Source organism: Dermochelys coriacea, chromosome 8, assembly GCF_009764565.3.
Source record: "Dermochelys coriacea isolate rDerCor1 chromosome 8, rDerCor1.pri.v4, whole genome shotgun sequence".
Lineage (NCBI taxonomy): Eukaryota > Metazoa > Chordata > Testudines > Dermochelyidae > Dermochelys > Dermochelys coriacea.
The window spans coordinates 64210865-64226858 of record NC_050075.1 but is presented as its reverse complement, the minus strand read 5'-3'; the positions used below and the strand labels follow the sequence as shown (position 1 = coordinate 64226858).

Sequence of the window (15994 nt, the reverse complement as noted above, 5' to 3'; positions counted from 1 at the left end):
GAGACACTAACCCCTGGAAGGGGGGAACAAGGATGGTGACATGATTGGAGGACCGAGTCACGAAGAGGACGCTGCGGTTCCTGAGGCTGTGAGAGGGGCTGCAGGAGGTCAACGGAGACAGAGCGACGACATGCAAACAGCGGACCGGAGGGCGTTGGTCTCAAGCTAATCACCACAGTGACCAGGAGGAGGTGCCAGACTGGCGAAGAGTGATGCGCCCTGTGACACTCCCACAAACACGGACCGCTTAGCCTATGATAAACCCTAGGTAACGTGCTACAGAAAAAAGTGTTCATATTTAAATGAGTACTGCCCCAACCACAACTCAGAGAAGAGACAAATTTAGGCTCATCAGGGAGGAGCTGGAAAAGGTAATGCCGTGAGTCTTTAGCCATTTTGGTGACTGACACGGGCGCAGGAAGGTGAATATTACACCTTCCTGCACCTGTGAGGCCCGGGTGCTGAAACCATGCTGGGGATTCACCCCAAGGGAGAGCAAGTGGTGTTTCCAGAGCTGCACAACCTCATGGATCCTGATGAAGGGGTGCAGCATTAGACTCCTGTTGAAGTGCCATATGAATTCTGCAGGCGGAAACTTATAGAGGGAAGTGCTTATTTGCTACATTCCCCAGTGATGCTCACACTCCACAAGTGCCACCTACTTTGGGGGCTGCAGTATCACCCTGGCACAAGGGAGGTGGCAGCACCTTCCTCTCTGATGGATTATCCAGGCTTAACCTCAGCAGGGATGAGTCCTCCAAGTAGCCTAGAGAGGCTGCAAAGAGCAACCAATCCGGGACCAGCATGCTCAGATAAGAGGATTTTCAGCGTACTTTGCATTTGAGAAATGACTCTCAATCTTTTCGAAGAAAAGGGGTTGGACTGACAGTGAACAAAGATGGAGGCTGGAATTGAACACAGATGCATCTATGCACTCCCAAATACATGCAAAGCACTTTCACACTCACCTACTGGAGTTTTGCAGAGGAAGTGGCTAATGGAACCGCATATGTAATTCAACGCTTTGTTAGGTTTCAGGAATTAAAAACAATCAACAGCAAGAGGAGGAAGACTCAGAAGAATCACCTCACTGTGAGCACAGCTGATGACAGAGTGAACAGCTCCTGTACTGGGATGCTAAGGATTGATGAAAGGTTAAAAGCATTGGAGAAAAGAAGTGTTATAAGATCTATTTAAAGTCTGTCCAAATGCTCTTTCAAGATTAGAGGCTGCAGGAGAGAGGGAAAAGTACTTTAAAGTGCTAATTGTCTTTTTTGCATTGGGATTTTACAGGCAGTGAGTACCTGCCAGGCCCTGAGGGTGTTGTGTATTGATGTACAACACGTGCATACACCAGTCCTGTAATGCAGGCTGATGCTGGAGACTGACTGGTAGTAGTAGCACAATTTCATTATTGCCCCACATGTTTTTGGGCAGAGTAATGCATGTGACATATAAAAGTGGCTACTGAGGGAACTTGGTTATTACATTCTTGAAACTGAAATGGACATGAACTGTATAAATGTCTTCAGAAAAAAGAAGGGGGCTTGCAGCAGAACTTTTGCCAGTACAACTTTTGCCCTAGTGTAGACAGAGCCTGACCCTCATTACCACTGAATCTCCTTTAAACTACTCTTACAGTGTAAAGATGGGTGTTAATAAAATTAGATGGAGCAGATGAAAATTACATTTGCCCCGAATTTAAGGTCTCTTTATACTGCCAGTGTGTTGTAAAGGGAGCCTCAGAGTAAATGAGAATCAAGTCCTAATGCTCCATAGTATATCTTAGGTACATTGTGGTTGATCTTTACGCTGTTCCTATTCCACAGATTGCAATGGAGTCACTCCTGATTTACACTGATGTAAGTGAGAGAAGAATCAGGTCTACTGCATACAAACTGGAGCCATTCCAGACTATCAGGTAAACAACGGAGTTTGTTTTGTAGAGGTAATGGTCTCAGGTTTGGGACTTTTTCCTTATTCCACGTAATTCTAGCTAGGGTGCATGCCTGACAAGAGCATTCTTCTCTCCTTGAATTGAAACTGGATCATTTCTGGTCTGAGTAAGACTCACACGGTCTTATAGTGGTCCAGAATCTGGTGTGGCAAGTCTACCAGGAATTTTGATTCAAAGAGCATGCCATGGCTACCGTGTGGTATCTGATCCTCATTGAGAGGCATAAGAGATCTTGTCGAGACCTGACCTAATTTGGCCATTGAGGGGTCAGAGGCTTATGAATTTAAGTGTAAGGGGACTGTTGTGCCCTTACTAAAACTCAGCGGGGGTGTTTTGGTTGGCTAGCTCCCAGTATCAAAAGGAGAAGGGTCGATGGGAAATCAAGACCCTGAAACTGACAGTCCCCAGGAACAATGGGGAGAGGCCAGTGCTCCAGGTCAGCCTGAATGACAGGATGGGCAGGCTAATCAGGGAGTCAGGAGGCCAGGGGGGTCCTATCCTCCATGTGAGCTGGAATTGCCTGGGTCAGACAGCAGGGGCCCAAACTGAGCTGGGGAGCAGAGCTGTGCCAGCCAGAGGGGCCAGAAAAGCAGCCCAGGAAGCAGGTCAATGCTGGGAGCAGAGTTCAGAAGCAGCCCAGTAAACAGATCTGTCCTGGGAGCAGAGCTGCAGCAACTAGAGCTAGAGGGGCCAGAGAAGCAGCCCAGGGAACTGGAAGCAGAGAAGCAGCAGTGCTGAGGCAGAGTAGAGCTGGAGCTGGGGTTGGAGCAGTCCGGAGCTGAGTGTGGTGAGCAGCTGGGGAGGGTGAGGGGCAGTGGGCCCAGCACAGGGAGATGCCCCCAGCCAAGATGCCTTGTAGGCCAGACTTGGAGGGGGATTGTAACCCCGATGGCGCAGGGGCGATGCTTGGAAGAAGGCTCCTGCCACCTAGAGCCAGAGGGCGTGTCACCACCGCCAGAGCAAGTGTCTGACCTGCAGCATCCCTGCAAGCACAGCCAAGGCCTGAGAAGGAGGCCTGGGACTTGTGAGGAACAGACTGAACTTCCCTTATATTCCAGAAATGCTGGTTGTGACGTCCCCGTGCCACAGAGCAGGGTGACATGTTTTCCTTTAACCTTTCCCATTTTTTCCTTGTTTTTTAAAAATTGATTGCTGTTTAATAAATTGTATTTGCTTTGAACTGTATGTAATGTTCAGTGGGTTATGGAAGCATCAAGTGCAGAAAGAGCACCCCAGAGTGGGGACACCCTAGCCCCTGTCCTAAGTGATCACAACAAGGTTGGGGGTCGAGCCCCCAAGGAATTCTGGGCCCAGCCTTGTTGCAGTTACGAAGACTCTGCCACACGGGAGCGTGGAAGGGGAGTCCTCTAGGTCAGGCAGGTCTCTGGGTAAAGGAAGTGGGAGCGAGGACAAAGATCCTTTTGCTAGCCCATTTCACCGGGGTAGTGTATAAGCTAGGTAAGTTCCACACAATAGCATGGCCATTCCCCTGCTTACATATGCAGAATTTCACTTTTCCTTCTATGACCCCAACAACTGACAGTATTACCATCACATTCAAATGTATTAGTCTTGTGTAACATGTCTGGTTACATGTTTGTCATACTCCTCGGCCCTTATGATCACAAAATTGCTTACTGGCTGCTTTGCCAACCGATAGGCACCCATCATCCAGCCATGTGGGGAGCTGTACCTTTAAGAGGTTCTGGCAAGAGCTAGTTGGAAGCCATTATTATCTTATGCAGAGGCCCATGTTACACAATCCTGATCAGTTAGAACTAAGACCTCTGTCAGACTCCTTGTTTCAAAGTGATCCCTGTGCACCACAGGCCATTCTCTCATATCCTCCGAAAAGTTTGGGCAGGTTCTTGCCACCTTTACAACTTCCCAGGCTCTGCTTAGCCTAATAGGAAGTCAAAGTTAGCCTGGCATGATCAACCATTGAGTTGTCTGTCTAATCTCTCTGGTCTGTCTGTCTTCAGCGTTACCAACTCTTGCAAATTTATTAGACAAAAATTTTGGTTTCTGCTGGAGTGTGAGAAGCTGCAGCCTGCAGGCAATTTTCAGCCCTGCCATTGAGGAGAACGCTATCTCATTGTCCACCTTCTGAGGAAGAGCAGCCAATCAGAGCTGTTGTAGGAGGCAGCCCGAGTTTTGTCCTTTCCCCTCAGAAACCAGAGGAGATTATAGGTAGACAAAGTGGGAGACAAAACAGCTTGATGCGGGAGGAGGAAGCAGAAAGTGTCTTGCAGTTCAAGGTGGCTCTGTTCCCTCCTCCTCCGTCCTCCTGTGAGAAATGTATTGGCTTCTCTCTGCTCTCCAATCTTCCCTTTCCAATATTGCAGCACTGGACCTGTAATGATTTGGGGGTTTCTGATTCATGGTTGTTGAGATTTGGGGTAGGCAACCTATGTATAGTATCTTGCCCATTACTGTATACCACAAATAATATTTATCTCTGTATAATATTCTGGGCCTAATTCATCCACAGGGGCAGGAACTTTAATTTGCAGCTCCTGCTTCCACAGGAGCAGCTGCACTAAAATGAGGAGTTACCTCCAGGAGGTATTGCTGTTGCTGCCCTTTGCCAGGGGGTTTACAAGAGGCGAACAGCTGTAAAATCTACCCAGGGCTCCATAAGCAGCTTGCCTTGAGAGTTGCTTGGCATTACAGCCAGCTTAGCCTCATTCTCTTTCCTCTGCTCATCCAACCACAATGAATGCACATACGACACCAGTCTGGTCACATCATTTTCTCATGTGTTGCCCCAACATATTGGGAAAAGGGCCAAGGAGACTTAGAAGGAGAAAATAGAAAATGAAAAAAATTCCTGTGCCAAAAACCTCTTGGGAACTCAGTTTGCCAAAGCAAGCAACAGTGCTGGTGGCATAACTGGCAAGGTGGTTTAATGTCAGAAAGCCACCGTAAATGGTAAAGTCCTTAATACTCAACTTTAAGTCAATTGGCAGCAGGTGCTGGGCATAATCACAAACAGCTTGGTTAGCTCTGCTGTCACTACTCTCGCTGCAGCTTACATAGGTTTATTAATGTAAAACTGCTGGGTTTTGCTGATGGTTTTCAATCAGTCCTGCTCTCATTGAGACTAATGTTAACCTTCCTCTGGGATCAATTCAGTTTTAGAATGTGCCTGCTTGGACAAACCTAGCAAGCTCTGCAGCCTTTAAGTGGTTACATCAGTGATGCACTAATCTCCAATGTATGCATTAGACTTGGGGGCTTCATTTTTGTTACTATCTAGTGCAACAAGTCACTAGCAAATCAATAGTATGTCCCCCTGTACAAAGGTGGTTTTGCTGAAATGTCAGTAAATATTTCATTAAACGTTTCCATGCATGGAAGTGAAAAGTTTAATCTTTCAGCCAACAGCATTCTTCAAACACATGTAGTACTAAGCCATACAGTACACACATGTCCCCAAGCCAGCATGTTAGCAGCTACACTGGTGAAACCCACATGTAAATGGCTATGCATCTAGGTCCCAACTGAGCAAGTTACTTAAGTACATGCCTAATTTAACACCAATGGGACTACTCACTTAATTAAAGTTATGCATATGCTAAAGTACCTTGCTGAATCAAGGCCACAAAGTATAAATTTTAGTAAAATAATTGTCTTCAGACAAAGGTAGCAAATTACAAACATATTTTATCTTAAATAAAAAGAAAACCCAATCTATTAAAAGTATTTTAGGATACAGACACTATAGTCAGAGAGAACATCCACATTCTAAGGGCCTGATCCTACAAAATGCTGAGTACTCTTGAAACCTGAGCATCCTCCATGTGTATTGGCTTAAAAGGGAGCTGATGATCTCAGCACCTTGTAGGAGCTACTTGGCACCTTGCAGCCTCTTTGTGGGCGCTTTGCTCCTCCGTAGGGCCTTAAACTTCTATTTTCAATCACTTGCAATCCCTCAAAATATCCTCTTTGGGGATTAAATTCCCCAGACTTCTTTTTAGCTGAGAAGCAAATCTTTTTGGTGCATTTTAATTCAGATCTGTTTAGCTGGCTTCGAGTCATCCAAATATGGGGGGGGGACTCTTTCCCTCTCCAACTCAGGGGGGTAGGAGTGTCCATACACAAAATTTTAACTGTACAGTTGAGACCTATTTCATTCAACCAACCACCATCAAAAAGTCAATACTGCCAGAGACTGTTTCTTTCTTTACCTCCCACACAGATGTCCCGAGGCCTAAGATGAGCAATATTCTGCCCTGAAGTAAGTTCATTATCTTCTGACCCATTGGGCTAGAAAATGGGATTTCATACCTTCAAAAAGGAGAGATTCTCAGTTTTCCACTGAGTTACAGCACTTACTTTTAACCTTGTATATCTAACTATGATATTTCAAAGTATATATTAGAAGCATTTACAAAATCAATGCCTGATCCAAAGGCCATTGAAGTCAATGGAAAGACTCCCGTTGACTTCATTTTAGATCAGACCCTTAGGTAGTCTCACAGTGCATATGGTGCTATTTCTCTCTGCTCCCCAAAAGACAGTAGTGTACAACTATAAATGTTCACTGCTGTATTTATGACTTATTGCAGCAAGGGATGGTGAAACTGTGCCCCATAGAAGAATGGGGACCCGATCTTTGGCTGGAGTAAATCAGTGTAGCTCTGCTGAAGTCAAGAGAGGGATAGCTCAGTGGTTTGAGCATTGGCCTGCTAAACCCAGGGTTGTGAGTTCAATCCTTGAGGGGGCCATTTAGGGATCTGGGGCAAAAATTGGGAATTGGTCCTGCTCTGAGCAGGGGGTTGGACTAGATGACCTCCTGAGGTCCCTTCCAACCCTGAGATTCTATGATATGATATTCTAAGTTATCCAATTTACTCCAGCTAATGATTGACCCTAGTAGCTAGTGCCATGTCTTCAAGGGCAAAATTTGGCTCTACTATGTGCTGTGAGGTTTTCTGGCTGTTTGAATTCACAAGTTTAATTTACATTCCACTGTAATAAAATGGGTATAATAAAATGTATACAATTATTTATTAAAGGCTTTATTCTACTGATCCTTTGCTTTGATAGCGATCTGTGGCTGCATACAGTGTACTTAAACACACACAGATCTTTAGGTTTTAAGGTCAGAAGAACTCAAGATCTTCAGCTCCAAAAACATAGACTTTAACAAGCAAGCCAAAGCAACTTAGTTTAGCCAGTTAATGGAACTGATAAGCAGACAACAGCATCTGACATTCCATACAGTAGAAGGCAGTTGTATGTATATTTATATATACGTGCAACTGTTACAGGCCTTGATCAACTCCAGTCTTCCTTAATTCCCACTGAACAGTGTGATTTATTATTTGAAAGCCTGGGTACCTGGCTTTAATTGGAGAAATGACTTACCAGCACTAGAAGTGAATGTTTCCATTCTAGTCTCATGGAGATTTTAATATCAGAATTTTTGACATACTAAGCAGCTTTTTGACATACTAAGCAGATTTTGAGTACATTCATTTTCAAGAATATATATATTATAGAATGTAGATTCTGCCTCTGACTATAGTGTCTGTGGGTATGTACACACATAAAAGACTGGGGTCTACTGAAAGGAATTGGTGTGATTACTAGCACTGCAACTAAGAGCACCACATTCATCAGCATTAACTCAGATTTTATTCCTTTTCAAATCAGTCTCATTGCATTATCTCTAACTCCAACAGACAGTTTTCTCTAGTTGTTAGAGCAAAGCACTGGATGCCCAGGGGATCCTAGGATCCAGTTCCAGCAGAACAGCTGTCTTACTGTGTGACTTGGAGCAAGACACTTGACCTCCTTGTACCTTGGCCAATCCAGCTAGGAAAGTGGCTAAAACCTGGACCACTTTGAGAACCAGATGCTGCATCTGTACTGTCCTGAGTAACGAGAATAAACCTGTTTTGCCACTGCCTTGCACAACGTGTGGCTGCTGAATGGTTCTTTAGCAGCAGCTTCTGCAACCTTTCTTATTATACATACCTTCTTCCTGTGTCTAGCCAATCACCTATCACACTGAGTGCAAAGAGTGATTCTGTTCATTCTGACTTGCTTTTTTGCCCCATGATACATTCTACAGGATGACTACGTAACTTTAGCAAGGGCTTTCAAAAACAGAGTCTAAAGTGATGCTCCTAAATTCATACATAGTCATTGGGAGCTGCTGGGTGCTCAACACTTTGAAAAATGAATTTTGGTGCCTAAATATGGATTTAGGATCCTAACCATTGAAAATGTGTTATATTCCAGTTGCCCATATTGCATATACTCACACAGGAATTATACAGCTGTGCAATAGACTTCACATTTGCTGAAGGCTTTTGTAGGGAAGAGAGTATCTGCCAAGCACCAATCTAGGCCACAGAGCAGATATCAGCAACTATTATTATTTATTGTTGTTAAACATTCACATAATGCCAAACTTTACAGAGAATACAAAATATACTGTCCCATCCCTAGAGAGTTTCTGATGTAAGGGCTGAATTCTTCTTCATATTGAGCAGTATCTAACCCTGTAAGTAGTCCCATTGACTTTTGTAGGACTACCCGGGAAGTAAGGTTGGCAAAATCAGAGCCTCAATTAGGCAAACCTGACATATGAAGGGAACAGGCAAAAGAGAGTGGCAGGGAAGGGAGGGATGAAGGTTAAACCAAAGAACAATAATGGGAGCCATATTGAATAGCATGTGAATTTTAAAGTAGGCTAATCAGGGAGGAACAGAGAGCTGAGGGATGCAATGCAAGGTGAGAGAGGAGGGATTGGGAGGAGAGTGAGGGTGCTGAATATACAGCGGGAGGGATGGACGCCTCAGACAGAACAAAGTGCAATAGCAATACTTGGTGACAGGATAGGGAAGGATAGTTAAGGGAAAAGAATGGAGCAGAATCATTTAGAGTCACATGACCACTCTGTAGAAAGCCATCCAAAATCCAGAGAGGCAGACAGAGGAAGAGAATTGCAGAAGAAAAATCATTTTCTGTACCTGCTGAGTCAGAGAGGTCAGTCGTGCTACCCACTGGAGGACACTGCAGATTTTATAAACCACTCAGGAGGTGAACGGAATGTCAAATTGAAGACAGGTAAAATTCATCCCTTCTGTTTTTAAAGACTCATTCTTTTTTCTTGGGGAATAGGAGAGTGGAGTTGACAGGGCCAGACTGTAGATCCAGAGTCTTACACTGCTGGGTTTTTTTAAAGGATGAATACATTAGATAACTGAACATGAAACTCAGGACAGACCTATCTTTCTATTATAGAATTATGATTATCACTAAAAGATTTTATTAAACATACAAACTACTTTGAAGTTAATTTTCATTTAAAATGTAGAAGCTCACCGGTGCCTTACATGTCGCCTGTATCAACGGAATTGCATTTGGCTCATTGTGAGGGAGAGTTACCACTGATACCTAGATTCTACAATATGGAGTGCATTAGGATTGCAGAGATTGAGAGACAACTTATAAACTTGTCAAGTAGAATTTTTACTTCATGTCTGATTTACAAAAATGCCCATTGTGGAATGTTATAAGTGTGCACAGTGATCCTCAAACAGATGAGAAAAGAAGACCCTACAAAAAGAAATTTTTAGTAAAATTCAAACTAATGCAATAAGAGCAACAGTGTTCCAAACACAAAAATGCAGAGGACACAAAGTCTTTCTGTCTCCTTGCTCAGGGATTGGTTTGGATATCAAATTTAGCAACACCTGGTAACTTGCTACCCTCACAACTCCTTTTTTAATAAATTAGTAGTCCCTCTGTAATTACCCATTCATTTAAATTAAGTAGCCTGTTGCTTTTCTTAAGTAGCTTTGTCATTGAAATGTGTGGAAGCTTTTTTTATCTTGTAGAATTGGGAGCCTTGCCCTCAATATTTCTGCTAAAAATACATATTTACTATGACCACCAGGGGGACCCTTTGCACTATGTCACCTATACAACATGTAACTCTATTCTAAACCATAGGATACTGTAACAGATTATATCTTCAGTTTTTCCCAACAGGTTTACCTGTGAATCCTGGGCGACAATTACACACATAACCTGATGCTCTGTTGTAGCTGAAATCTGCTGGCAGTTCTAGAATACGTCCATACCAGGTTGTCCAGGACCGCTCTACACATTCACTCTCGTAGAAGCACGGATTACTGCTGCATTCATTTACATCAATCTCACATTGGGAACCTGCATACCCTGTGGAACAGAAATCAGGTGTTTGACTCAGTCTTGAAAAACATACGAGTCTCCCTGGATAAGGAAGCCACTTAAGATGTGTTGTAAAAGTTTCCATTCTCTAGGGGAAAATATTACTTTCAAAATTGTAGTCTCATAACAAATACCTGAGAGAATATTATTCCTCCTTTAATTTCCCTTAATTCCACAACAAGAATGTGTCATCCATGGCCAGTGTGATGGTAGAGAGTAGTCAGAACCAACATTCTGGATTTGAAAATATTGAGCACCATAAACTATGGATAAATCTGAAATCAAACTTTACAATGTGTCAAACTCGAACCGTGGATCTGAATGCCCTATGTGGTTCAAAAGGTGTAGTTAAGCCTTTTTATATTTTCTGTTTTAACTGGGTTTTTTTCTGCTGCTGTTTTATGGTTCCAAAAATCCACAGCAAGAGGAGATATATTCATGATACTAACTAGAAGCAGGAAGTACTGGTAAACTAAGGAGAAAGAGATGATTCTTATAACATTTTTTGCCAAGTTTTACAAACCCAAAAGGTTATAAATGTTTACAGTAAGCATCCACACTTTTGAGATGATTAGCTTCCAGCAAACCTTTAAGTGTTGTCCATTACTTTTCCAAGCTTTTCTCAGTCTTTACATGCCTGTTTGTTCAGTTAGTATTCTTTGCCTAAGAGGAGCCTTACTTGGAAGCAGCTGGCCTTTTCCAACCATTGCTTTTTTCTGTTTTATTGGTTCGGTTTTTCCAAATACATAATTTACACCTTGGTAATAAGCAAGTAGCAGATGCAGCTGGACTAGAAAGAAACCACTCAGATTCTAAAAGCTCTCAAGGAAGGGAGAAAAGTAAGAACCCACAGCTTTACCTCAATGCCAGTTCAATTGTACACACATTTCAAAAATAGCAGGGCATATAAAAGAAGGATGGTAGTCTTGTGATTAAGGCAAAGGACTGGGAATCAGGAAACATGTTCTTGGCTTGGCTGCAAGCTTCACAGGAGTGTAGGGAGGCCAAATAAACTAATATTTGTAAAGTGATTTTAGCTCCTTGAGTGCAAAGACTTGTTATTCCTGAGACTCCTGCATAATTCTAAGAATTCTGTCAAATCGATGCATTTCTAATGCAACAATCACCTTATTATCTGAGCTCCCACTACACTGTAGTAAGCAGGTAAACAATCTACCAGCATACAGACTAACCACAATGAGTCTCTCTGGAAACTATAGTGTCTGCATCCTGTCTGGGGATGCAGGAATGTTTTCTCAAACAACCGACTATGAAGCAGTTCCTCAGTTTAGCAGGACAAGGCTGCAGGAAGGGGCACATGACTCTGAAACTGCACCCTGTGTGCTGACCCTTGTTCTAACTTGTATGGACCTGCGCTCAGATGGCCACAGGAGACTGGTTTCCAAAATCCACTTATAGCTCAATTTATTTCCAGCTGGAGCATTCAACATGTTGTGTGGGAGCTCCAGGGTTCTCATTTCAATCGAAAAGTCCCCTTTGTGAAGTTTGAAAACCTGGCAGCAGCAGCAACAGTTCCCATGTCCCATGGGCTGATGAATTAAGCATGTGATTGGGAAGTAAACCCGAGATTATAGTTCCAACTGTGCTAATGACTTGATTTAATAATACTTTGTACTTGTGGAGTACACAGACCTTTAATTTTGTTCATTTTGACCTCATATGGGGACATCTGTCCTCAGCTGGGGTAAACTGCCAGAGTTCCATTGAAGCCAATGGAGCTATACTGAGGTTCTCTCCCAGGAGCCCTTTCCAAAGCTGGTCACATACAATATTTTTAAATGTATGTAGGTGTCAGGGTTCCTTCCCCAATCTGAACTCTGGGGACCCACATGAAAGATCCCCTAAGCTTATTTCTACCAGCTTAGGTTAAAACTTTCCCAAGACAGAAAATTCCCCGTATCTGGGATTCAGTATGCTGCCACCACCAAGCAACTTAACAAAGAATCAGGGAAGAGACCACTTGGAGACTCTTCCCTCAAAATATCCCCCCAAGCCCTACACCCCCTTTCCTTGGGAGGCTTGAGAATAAACAAGATGAGCACAGACCAGCTTTGGGTTTTTAGGACTCTAAAAATCCAATCAGATTCTTAAAAAACAGAACTTTATTAGAAGAACAAAAAAAATACAAGAACAACTCTGTAAGATTAGAATGGAAGATAATCTTACAGGCAGTCAGATTCAAAACATAGAGAATCCCTCTAGGCAAAACCTTAAGTAACAAAAAGACACAAAAACAGGGATACACATTCCTTCCAGCACAGCAAATTTCACAAGCAAAAACAAAAGACAATCTAATGCATTTTCTAGCTAGATTACCTACTAACTCTAAAGGAGTTGGATTGCTTGCTTTCTTGATCTGTCCCTGGAAGAGGCCCCCCCACACACACACACAGCCTCCCGCCGCCCCCCCCCAGCCCAGATTTGAAAGTATCTTGTCTTCTTATTGGTCATTTTGGTCAGGTGCCAGCCAGGTTACTTGAGCTTCTTAACCCTTTACAGGTAAGAGGATTTTATAGTACTGTATCAGAGCTTCTTAACCCCTTCCCTTTATATTTATGACAGTAGATATGCGTTTTCTTGTATCTGAGGGTAGTGAGGACATTTCTGCTTTAAAGGATGGTCGAGTTCAGGATCCTGACACAAGGAAGAGCAGTAGAATACAGACCCTGGACTTTAGAAAAGCAGACTTTGACTCCCTCAGGGAAGTGATGGTCAGGATCCCCTGGGAGAATAACATGAGGGGGAAAGGAGTCCAGAAGAGCTGGCTGTATTTTAAAGAATCTTTATTGAGGTTACAGGGACAAACTATCCCGATGTGTAGAAAGAATAGTAAATATGGCAGGCGACCAACTTGGCTTAACAGTGAAATCCTTACTGATCTTAAACACGAAAAAGAAGCTTACAGGAAGTGGAAGATTGGACAAATGACCAGGAAGGAGTATAAATATATTGCTCAGGCATCAGCAGTGAAATCAGGAAGGCCAAATCAAACTTGGAGTTGCAGCTAGGAAGAGACGTTAAAAGTAACAAGAAGGGTTTCTTCAGGTATGTTAGCAACAAGAAGAAAGTCAAGGAAAGTGTGAGCCCCTTACTGAATGAGGGAGGCAACCTAGTGACAGAGGATGTGGAAAAAACTAATGTACTCAATGCTTTTTTTGCCTCTGTCTTCACGATCAAGATCAGCTCTCAGACTACTGCACTGGGCAGCACAGCATGGGAGGAGGTGACCAGCCCTCTGTGGAGAAAGAGTGGTTTGAGACTATTTAGAAAAGCTGGACGAGCACAAGTCCATGGGGCCAGATGTGCTGCATCTGAGGGTGCTAAAGGAGTTGGTGCATGCGATTGCAGAGCCATTAGCTATTATCTGTGAAAATTCATGGTGATTGGGGAGGTCCCCGATGACTGGAAAAAGGCTAATGTAATGCCCATCTTTAAAAAAGAGAAGGAGGAGGATCCGGGGAACTACAGGCTAGTCAGCCTCAGTCCCTGAGAAAATCATGGAGTAGGTCCTCAAGGAATCAATTCTGAAGCACTTAGAGGAGAGGAAAGTGATCAGCAACAGTCAGCATGGATTCACCAAGGGCAAGTCATGCCTGACTAATCTAATTGCCTTCTATGACGAGATTACCGGCTCTGTGGATGAGGGGAAAGCAGTGGACATGTTATTCCTTGACTTAAGAAAAGCTTTTGATATGGTGTACCACAGTATTCTTGCCAGCAAATTAAAGAAGTATGGGGTGGATGAATGGACTATATGATGGCTAGAAAGCTGGCTAGATTGTTAGGCTCAATGGGTAGTGATCAATGGCTTCATGTCTAGTTGGCAGCTGGTATCAAGCGGAGTGCCCCAAGGGTCATTCCTTGGGCCTGTTTTGTTCAATATCTTCATTAATGATCTGGAGGATGGCTGGATTGCACCCTCAGCAAGTTTGCAGATGACACTAAACTGGGAGGAGTGGTAGATACACTGGAGGGTAGGGATAGGATACAGAGGGCCCTAGACAAATTAGAGGATTGGGCCAAAGGAAATCTGATGAGGTTCAACTAAGTCGTGCACTTAGGATGGAAGAATCCCATGCACTGCTATAGACTAGGGACCAAATGGCTAGGCAGCAGTTCTGCAGAAAAGGACCTAGGGGTTACAGTGAATGAGATGCTGGATATGAGTCAACAGTGTGCCATTGTTGCCAAAAATGCCAATGGCATTTTGGGATGTATAAGTAGGGGCATTGCCAGCAGATCGAGGGACGATTCGAGATTCCCCTCTATTCAACATTAGTGAGGCCTCATCTGGAGTACTGTGTCCAGTTTTGGGCCCCACGCTACAAGAAGGATGTGGGAAAATTGGAAAGCGTCCCACAGAGGGCAACAAAAATTATTAAGGGACTGGAATACATGACTTATGAGGTGAGGCTGAGGGAACTGGGATTGTTTAATCTGCAGAAGAGAAGAATGAGGGGAGATCCTGATAGCTGCTTTCAACTACCTGAAAGGGGGTTCCAAAGAAGATAGATCTAGACTGTTCTCAGTGGTAGAAGATGACAGAACAAGGAGTAATGGGTGTTACAGTGCAAGTTGCAGTGCGGGAGGTTTAGGTTGGATATTAGGAAAAACTTTTTCACTAGGAGGATGGTGAAGCACTGGAATGCGTTACCTAGGGAGGTGGTTGAATCACCTTCCTTTGAGGTTTTTAAGGTCAGGTTTGACAAAGCCCTGGCTGGGATGATTTAGTTGGGGATTGGTTCTGCTTTGAGCAGGGGGTTGGACTAGATGACCTCCTGAGGTCCCTTCCAACCGTGATATTCTATGAATGCTTGTAAGGGAATGCAGAGCTTACCTGGCCAACAGTGGCATGTATAATTCTCAGCGCTGTCCTCACAGGTAGCATTATTGTGGCATGGTTGTGACTGGCATAAGGAAATTAAGATTTCACAGTTCAGGCCCATAAATCCACTACTGGTACAGTTGCAGCTATACCTACAATACAAAAGGCTGACAGTGAGGCCAACTAGAAGTCATAATGATGACTCATATATTATCTTTGGATTGAAGTGCTTTTACGGCGGAAACATTTTCTAAAGCATCCTGTGCTGAGATGACCCATTTAAAATGAAAACTCTTTTTTAAAGTTGAAAGATCAGGGCAGGCACTGTGCCTCCTCTTGTGTTTGTACAGCACCTAGCACATTGTGGGCATCATGGGAAATAAATAATAATAGTACTTATTATTATGTAACAGCACAATGCCTTGTAAGCCTAAATGACACACTTATAACACTTTCAACAAGGGTTGTTTTCCCAGCCTTGGGTCTTCTGGCTAAGGAACTGGACTGGGACTCAGGAGCTCTGGGTTCAATACCTAGATTTACCACAGACTTCCTGTGTAACCTTGGACAAGTCTTGGTGCCTCAGTTCCCCATTTATAAAATGTAGATAATGATGCTTCCTTTCTTATACTTACCTGTGTCTGCTTGGTCTGTTTAAGCTATAAGCTCTTCAGGGCAGGGACTGCTTCTTACATTGAGGCCTCTGTGTGATATTGTAAGAGAAATAATACTAATATCTCTTTAACTTGGCAGCGGTGCTATTGTTTTCCATTCAGAAATAAAGTAGCTTGTGCATGAAGATGAGATATGAATATGTGCAGTAGTGAACTATCTGCAGGCAATCAATAGTGCCTGCTTTTTAATCTGATTTCAGAAATGCCAACTGTGTCACATTACACACAGTGTCTTGTAATCGCACGGTGATATGTCATACCTCCTATGTTTCTGGCATGAGTAAATACCTAATGCAACACGTCATA

General features: G+C 43.4%; 1 protein-coding gene across 2 annotated transcripts in view; it reads right to left on the bottom strand.

Annotated features, from left to right (window-relative positions):
- CRB1 (crumbs cell polarity complex component 1) overlaps positions 1-15994 on the bottom strand; it is a 160708-nt gene that overhangs the window by 77037 nt on the left and 67677 nt on the right. For both annotated transcript variants that reach the window (XM_038413590.2, XM_043490929.1), the window contains exons 4-5: positions 15027-15166; positions 9974-10156 (exon numbers count right to left, since the gene is read on the bottom strand). In XM_038413590.2, coding sequence (XP_038269518.1) covers positions 9974-10156; positions 15027-15166 — 323 coding nt within the window. The remainder of the gene's footprint in view (positions 1-9973; positions 10157-15026; positions 15167-15994) is intronic.